Genomic DNA, 8,874 nt, shown 5'->3' on the forward strand with positions numbered 1-8,874 from the left:
GTAGTGAGGTTGGCCCAGGATCGGACAGTGTTTCGTTCTGCTGTGCATAGGGTCGCTAAGAGTCAGTACTAACTTGATGGCACCTAACAACAAGAACATAGTCCTAGCCTAAGTATCCATGGTTTGTTAGAATAAACGTCTAAAACCTGAAGCAGCAAATACTCAGTCACCTGCTACCCAGGTTATTGGATGATGAACGATGAGTATTGTTAATTTTGCTTTTAATTAAAAAACATGTAAAGTATCAACATCCCTTGCATTTTTCATTTCCTCCCCAAGGTAGAATTTGAAGTGAATTTTCCATTTACCCAATAAATGGTATCACATGTTGGTGTGGCGCTGTAGGATAAGCACTGGACTGCTAACGAAAAGGTCAGTGATTCAAACCTACCAGCAGGTCCTTGAAATCCCTATCTGTACAGGGTCACTGAGTTTTACCCAACTCTACAACACTGAACAACAACACTGGTTTTGCTCTTTTCATGAAATATTATAACACTGAGATCGACATTGATGTGTTTGGATCTAGTGCATGTTCTTTGTAGGAACTGATGACAATTCATTTACTCATTCCCTTACTGATGTGTATTTTGGTCATTGCCAGTTTTTGTTATTAAAAGAGATGCTTCAAGAAACACCCCTTCACATACTTTCTTCTGTATTTGGGTGGAAGTTTCTTTGTCATTCATATTAGAAGTTAAATTGTCAATGCATATGTGCACTTCCATCTTTACTAGAAATTACCAAATTGCTGTCTACAATTGGGAGTCCCTGCTTCTACTCCCCTCTGTAGTGAATGAGAATTTGTCTACCCTGCCTTTACCAGTATTTCGTGGTGTTAGTTGTTTAAATTGTTCCAGTTTTGCTGAGTATGAAGAGTAAGAAGGAACAGACAAGCATACATGTTCATTGAAGTGACTTGCTAATATGAGGTATCTGCTGGGAATTTTGAAAGCTTAAGTATTCTTAAAAGAGGATTGGATAAGTATGTTAAAACATCACAAGCTGCTCCTTAAGGCATTACCAAAACAAGTACAGAATGTCAAAAACATTCCCACGGGATTGATGAAACTATTACCCTGAAATAATCTTTAAACTCTCAACCAAAAATATCTCCTGAAGTCTTCTTAAAACTTAACAGTAGTCTATCGCAGGTAGTCAAAAATGTCTGCATCGAGCATTAAACTCTTTTTAAAACTGTTTTTATGGGATCTAATCGACAACAGCAAAAGAATAGATCGGAAACTTAGAGGCAATCGGTTTATAGTAATGGAGGAGGGACAACTAAGAAAAGGAGAGTGAGAAGATTGCCCAACTTGAACGTCACTGAATTGTACATGTAGAAACTATTGGATTGGCCTGTTTTCCTGTGTGAAGCATTGCTCAGCCTCAATACTAATCCAGGAACTGCTCATTCAGATGAGATACAAGTAGCAGATGGGGACAAATATGCAGTGTGCTCCTTTAAAGATTTGTGGGAGTGTTTTTCCCCCACTAACTTGGAGTCTTGGTGTGGCACTGTGGGTTAATGTGCTGGACTGCAAAGTTGGTTTGAATACAAGGTTGGCAGTTCAAGCTCACCAGCTGCTCCTCAGAAACCCTATACAGGGTCGCTATGGGTTGGAACCCATTCAACAACACTTAACAGCAACAACAACTCTTACTTATTTTGTTGCTGTTGTTGAGAATATACACAGCAAAATAAATTTATATGAATTACTTATTCATATCCTTAATCATTTTTAGAATAGGGCTTATGTCTTTTTCTCTCAGTTATTTTTGTTTTGTTTTAATTTGAAAATTGGCAACGTGGTCATTTAAAATTGCATGTACTTTACTTAGATTCCTTCATGTTTGGTAAGGTGGAGGGTCAGAGAGAAAGAGGAAAACCCTCAATGAGATGGATTAGCCAAGTGGCAGCATCGATGGACTCAAGTGTGGCAACAGTAGTGAGGTTGGCCCAGGATCGGGCAGTGTTTCGTTCTGCTGTGCATAAGGTCGCTATGGGTTGGTACTGACTCGATGGTACCTAACAACAACAACAATTATGGTTTGACAATATATCATGGGTTTATTGAAGAATTTGGGTTTATTTATAGAAACTGAAAATGTTCTAATTATAAACATAAATTAATTACATCTTATTTTCTGTCACCAGGGGGATTGCTTTCATTGTCCCAAAGAAGGTTGCCCTACAATGGGTCACTTTGCTGATAGATTTCACCTCAAAAACACGACGAATGATAGACCATATTATTTTTTAAACACAGGGACTTTTTCCCCATTTGCCCGTAAGTATTGGTACTAAGTTTTATCATAATGCTTTAAGGTTCTTAATCTTCAAAAATTCAACAGATTTTAATGAATGTCTTCTATGTACGGGGCATTGGAAGAGGCCCTGAGGATGCAGTGAGCAATAGTACAGTGAAGTCCATCAGTGAGTGTCCGCTAATGGGGCAGATACCCCAGTTTCAATCCCAAGTAATCACTTTACCAGGAGGCATTCAGGAAACTCATAACACAAAGGAAGAACTTTCACAACCAGGTCAGGGGAGCCTTCTAAGGAAGAACAATTTTTCTAAGCTGAATCCTGAATGATGAGAAAGAGGGAGAAGACAAGGAGTATTTAAGGAAGAAGGAACACTACATGTAAACAGTGGGAGTAAGAGAGAGCAGAGCTGAGGAAGACACCCCCAAAGAAATGTGGAAGGGGGGGTATGAGATGAGGTAAGTTAGTGCTGTAGGGTAAGCACTGGATTGAAAAGTCAGTTTGAACTACAATGTCAGTTGTTTAAATCTACCAGCCGCTCTTTGGAAACCCTATACAGGGTCACTATGAGTCAAAACCATCGGGGGCACTAAATAATAACAAGAGGTAAGTTGAGAATGAAGAGCCTTGTATTCCAGGTGGGAAGTCTGGGAGTTTTCTTTGGGTCAATAGAAAGCCACTAAATGGTTATGTTATGTACGAAGTGCGGTAGCTCTGTTTAGTAAGCACTGAACTGGGAACCACAAGGTTAGCTGTTCAAGTCCACTAGCTGCTCTTCAGGAGAAAGGCTTTTTGCTCCTGCAAAGATGAACACCCATAGGAAGCCCTATGCTCTATTTTCGTTGTTCTTGTTAAATGCCGTTGAATTGGTTCTGACTTGCAGGAAGCAACTCTGTATGGAGTTTCCCAAGAGCGGCTGGTGAGCTTGAACTGTTCACCTTGCACTTAGCAATCCAGTGCTTATCCTAAAATGCAAATCACTCAAGTTGTTACATGGACTAGAGGGGGCAAGATGGAAGCAGGATGACCTGTGAAGCAGTTGCTAAAACACTGCAGGTATAAAGGTAGAAAACAGTGACAAGATTACAGAGGTGGGGTCAACAGTAGAAGCAGAATGGAACTTGGAACACGTTGAATGGACTTGAGGGAGGGATGCAGAAAAAGGAGAAGTAGAGGTTGATGGTGGCTGACTAGAAGATGTGGAATTTGCTCCGAGTGAAAACAGGAAGACAGGCTGGCTTGAGTAAAATAAGAGCTTCGGTTTCTCACATATCCCATTGGAAGTGCCTTTGGGAGTGTGCACAGCTACAAGGGGGTTAGAGATAGGGATCAGAGCCACTAGAGATGGATGTGGTGTAGAGAGAGAGGTCTGGGCATCACCCATGTGAAAACAGTAATCCTCTGTGAAAGTGGATGATGGAACCACCCAAAGAAAGTGTGTCCAAAAGATAGCCCTGTAAAGCAGACTGAAGGATGGGCTGAGAGAGAGTAGGAAAATTGGAGCAGAGGGCGTTGTTAACCGGCCAAAGGAAGAAAGACGGTGGAGAAGGGAGTCTGCTTTCACCACAACTGAGACAAGGTTCAAGGGGATCATTGGATGGAGCAATAATTCAATCCTTGGCCAGCTTAGGGAGAGGGTTTCAATGAGGAGGACACTAGGAGCCGTATTTCAGTGAAATGGGTTGAAGAGGGAAAAAGGACTCATTGGCAATGAATTAAATACCTTTCTCTGGTAGCCCCCTCTTGCTGTCTGGAGCTTTTCAAATTCCATGAAGAACTGCATTTTTGAAAGTTAACATTATTAGCATACAATAATTCCAGGATATAGGATGAAAGGTTTGTTTAGCTCTAGATTTACAAACAGTAACACTCAGCCACGTGCAGGGGAATTGTGCTGTAAGCAGGTATGGGGCAGACCCAGCCCTGTGCTGACTAGGTCTAGTCTATATTCCTGTGAGAGCTGTTGTTATTGTTGTTAAGTGCCGTTGAGTGGATTCTGACTCATCGAGACCTTGCATAGGGTTTCCGTGGCTTTAAGTCTTCTTGGGAACCGATAGCCTCATCTGTTTCCTATAGAGAGGCTGGCAGGCTCAAACCACAGACCTTGCTGTTCACAGTCCAGCGCCTATTGTTTGGAGCAGGGGACCAGTCACTTTGCCTCTAAATGACTGTAAGCCTATGAGGATTCTTAGAATCTTTTTGTGGATTGTGAAACTATGATGAATAATAAACTTAGCTTTAGAAAGTATACATGTCACAGAATACAAAGGAAATCAGTAAAAGAAGACATATGACTTCCATTTTAAAAAGTCATAAAAACACCTGGAAAACTAATGGATTTTCCTTTTGACAGATCATTAAACTATTTACTATTGGAAAACTGAAATGTGAGCATTTATCTGTATTTTTAAATGTAGTTTTCCCACCAAATTTATGGAAAGTATATTAAATTGTTTTTTGGTTTTTTGTGTGTGTGTGACTAGCTAGAGCTTTGTTCTACTTTAACCTTATCATGTGCAGTTATGTCAAAAAAGTCCAGGATAAAATGTATTTCTAGTATTTTTAACCCTTCATTTTCTTTTCTTTTTTTTCCCTCTTTGTTTCCAGGCTGGAGGCACAAATTAACTATCAAACTTAGTGGAAACAATTCTACTAATGGGAAGCTGTTTCTCCGTGTAGGTGGAACAATCAGGAAAACGGGAGAGTTGGAGATAGCTAGGTAGGTAAGCTTAAGAGTGAGGAGCTGGCAGTGAACCCAGGGCGGGTGCTCAGTCAGTGCTCAGTGAGACTGATCTTCTACTCTCCTAAAATGCCAAAAGCTAAGGATTTATTCATTACAAAAACCTTTTTAAAACAACATAAAAGACAATTATACACATGGACTTCACCAAATGGAATACGCAGAAATCAAATAGACCACATCTGTGAAAAGAGACAGTGGAAAACCTCCACATCATCAGCCAAATTAAGGTGAGGGGAAGTTCAGGCTGAAACTTAAGAAAATTAAACAAGTTCATGAGAGCCAAAATATGACCTTGAACATATCCTGATTGAATTTAGAGGTCATCTCAAGAAGATATTTGAGGCATTAGACACTAATGACCAAAATTCAGAAGCGTTGTGGGATGGCATCAAGAACATCATACAGGAAGAAAGCAAAATATCATTAAGAAGACAAGGAAGAAAGAAAAGCCCAAAATGGATGTCAGAAGAGACTGAAACTTGCTCTGCAGTGTAGACATGCCAAAACAAATGGAATAAATGAGGAGGTAAAAGAGCTGAACAGAAAATTTCAAAGGGCAGCTCAAAAAGACAAAGTCAAATATTATAATGAAATGTACAAAGATCTGGAGTTAGAAAACCAAAAGGGAAGAACATGTTCAACATTTCTTAATCTGAAAGAACTGAGGGGGAAAAATATTCAAGCCTCAACTTTCAGTACTGAAGGTTTCTTTAGACAGAATATTGAATGAAGCAGAAAGCATCAAGAGACAATGGAAGGAATACACAAGGTCATTGTACTAAAAAGAAATGGTCACTGTTAAACCATTTTGAGAGGCAACATATGATCAAGAACCGGTGATACTGAAGGAAGAAGTTCAGTTGTTCACCGAAGGCACTAGCAAAGGACAAGGCTCTGGGAATTGATGGAATACAAATTGAAGTCTTTCAACAAACTGATGTAACACTGGAGGCACTCATTCAACTATGCCAAGAAATTTGGAAGACAACTATCTGTCCAACTGATTGGAAGAGATCCATATTTGTACCCATTGCAAAGATGACCCATCAGAATGCAGAAATCATTGGACAATATCATTAATATCACATGCAAGTAAAATTTTGCTAAAAAACTGGCTATGATAGTATAATGACAGAGAATTGCTAGAGGTTCAGGTCAGATCAAGATGAGGATGTGAAGTGAGGGATATCATTGTCAATGCCAGATGGATCTCGGCTGAAAGCAAAGAATACCAGAAAGATACCTGTGCTTTACTGACTATGGAAAGACTTTCGACTATGTGGATCATGACGCGCTATGGACAACACTCCAGAGAATAGATATTTTGGAACATTTAATTGTACTCATGAGGAACCTGTACATAGACCAAGTGGCAGTTGAAAGAAGGGAACACTAAAAGATTTAAAATCAGGAAAAGTGTGTGCCAGGGTTGATTTTCTTTTCACTATACTTATTCAATTGTTTGTGAAGCAAATAATCCAAGAAGCTGGATTATATGAAGGACAATGTGGCATCAGGATTGGAGGAAGACTCGTTAACAACCTGTAATATGTGGATGATACAAACTTGCTTACTGAAAGTGAAGAGGACTTAAAATACTTACTAATGTAGATCAAAGGAGTTCTGGTAGCATAGTGGTTACGAATCGGGCTGCGAACCTTAAGGTCAGCGGTTTGAAACTACCAGCTGCTCCGCGGGAGAAAGATGAGGCTTTCTACTCCCGTAAAGATTTACACCCTCGGAAACCCTGTACAGGGTCGCTATGGGTCGGAACCGACTCGACAGCACTTAACAACAACAACAACAATGTAGATCAAAGACCACAGCCATCGATATGGATTGCAACTCAATGTAAAAAAAGCAAAAATCATTACAACTAGACCAATAAATAACATCATGATAATTGGAAAAAAGATTGAAGTTGTTTAAAACTTCATTTTACTGGGATCCACCATCAAAACTCATGGAAGAAGCAATCAAGACATCAAACTATGTACTTACTGCATTAGGCAAATCTGCTGCACAAGACCTTTTTAAACAAATCTGTATTGGCAGAAGTACAATCAGAATGCACCTTAGATGGCCAGACTTCATCTCTTGTTGTTGTTGTTGTTAAGTGCCATTGAGTAGTACCCATAGCGATCCCTGATGATGAGCTTGAACCACCCTCCTTGCAGTTCTAATGACTTTGCAATCCAGTACATTAACCCACAGCGCAACACCAGTTTCTCAAGCTTTGGGCATATAATCAGAAGGGACCTGCCCTTGGAGAAGGACATCATGCTTGTTAAAGTGCAGGGACAGCAAACAGAGGAAGGCCTCCAACAAGATGGATTGGCACAGTGGCAGCAGGAGTGGACTCAAGTGTAGCAGTAATTGCATGGCACATGACAGAGTGATGTTTTGTTCTATTGTACACAGGGTCACTGCGAATCGGATCTGACTTCGTGACACTCAACAGCAACAAATTTATAGTGAACTCTAAGTTCTCGGACACACATCATAGAGATAGGACATGTGCCGGAACCGTCAATGCTAGGGATAATTCCATACAGATGCTCAGTCACTGCATCTTTCGCTGAAGTTCTCTTTTGTCTTTCAATTTCCTTAAGTTTTATTTGATTAATCTTAGCATTTTGGCATTATGTATTTTACATCCATTGTTTACTTGCATAATTCATTTCAGAATTTAAACTATCCACCACATGTCTGTCAGTTTGCTGTACTGTGGTGGCTTGTGAGTTGCTATGATTCTGGAAGCTATGCCTCTGGTATTTTAAATACCAGCAGGGTCACCCATAGTGGACAAGTTTCAGATGAGCTTCCAGACGAAGACAGACTAGGAAGGAGTACTAACTACTTCTGAGTATTTAGTCACTGAAAATCTTATGAATAGCAGAGAAACACTGTCAGATATAGTGCTAGAAAATGAGCCCCTCAGGTTGGAAGACACTCAAAATGCCACTGGGGAGGAGCTGCCCCATCATAGTCGAGTTGACCGTGATGAGGCGAATGGAGTAAAGCCTGTGGGAGTAAAGCCTTTGTGACCTTCGTTTGCTGATGGAGCACAACTCAAAATGAAGAGAAACAACTGTAAACATCCATTGAAAATCGGAACATGGAATGTACGAAGTATGAATCTGGGAAAATTAGAAATTGTAATGAAATGGAATGCATAAACATTGATATCTTAGACATTAGTGAGCTGAAATGGACTGCTATTGGCCATTTTGAATCTGATGACCGCATGGTTTACTATGCTGGGAATGACAAACTGAAGAGGAATGGTGTTGCGTTCATTGTCAAAAAGAACATATCTAGATCAGTCATGAAGTACAATGCTGAATGTGATAGGATAATATCCGTGTGCCTACAAGGAAGACCAGTGAATACCACTATTATTCAAATTTATGCACCAACCACTAAAGCCAGTGAGGATGAAATAGAAGAATTCTACCAACTTCTTCAATCTCAAATGGATCAAACATGCAGTCAAGATGTATTGATCATTACCAGTGATTGGAATGCAAAGGTTGGGAGCAAAGAGGAAGGATCAGTACTTGGAAAATATGGCCTTGGTGATAGAAATGATGCTAGAGATCACATGATAGAATTATGCAAAACCGATGATTTGTTCATTTTAAATACCTTCTTTAGACAGCATAAGAAAAGACTATACACATGGCCATCACCAGATGGAATACACAGAAATCAAATTGATTAAATCTGCAGAAAGAGACGATGGAAAAGCTCGGGCAGATTGTGGAACAGATCATCAATTGCTCATATGCAAATTCAAACTGAAGCTGAAGAAAATGAAAACAAGTCCATGAGAGCCAAAATATGACCTTGAATATATCCC

At 39.9% G+C, this 8,874-nt stretch overlaps 1 protein-coding gene across 1 annotated transcript in view; it reads left to right on the top strand.

Moving 5' to 3' along the window:
- The window catches only part of PNLIPRP3 (pancreatic lipase-related protein 3), a 68,261-nt gene that overhangs the window by 53,201 nt on the left and 6,186 nt on the right, over positions 1-8,874 (top strand). The window contains exons 7-8 of the mRNA XM_006831491.1: positions 2,159-2,291; positions 4,877-4,988. Of these exons, the coding sequence (XP_006831554.1) occupies positions 2,159-2,291; positions 4,877-4,988 (245 nt within the window). The remainder of the gene's footprint in view (positions 1-2,158; positions 2,292-4,876; positions 4,989-8,874) is intronic.

Source organism: Chrysochloris asiatica, unplaced genomic scaffold (genome assembly GCF_000296735.1).
Source record: "Chrysochloris asiatica unplaced genomic scaffold, ChrAsi1.0 scaffold00003, whole genome shotgun sequence".
NCBI lineage: Eukaryota > Metazoa > Chordata > Mammalia > Afrosoricida > Chrysochloridae > Chrysochloris > Chrysochloris asiatica.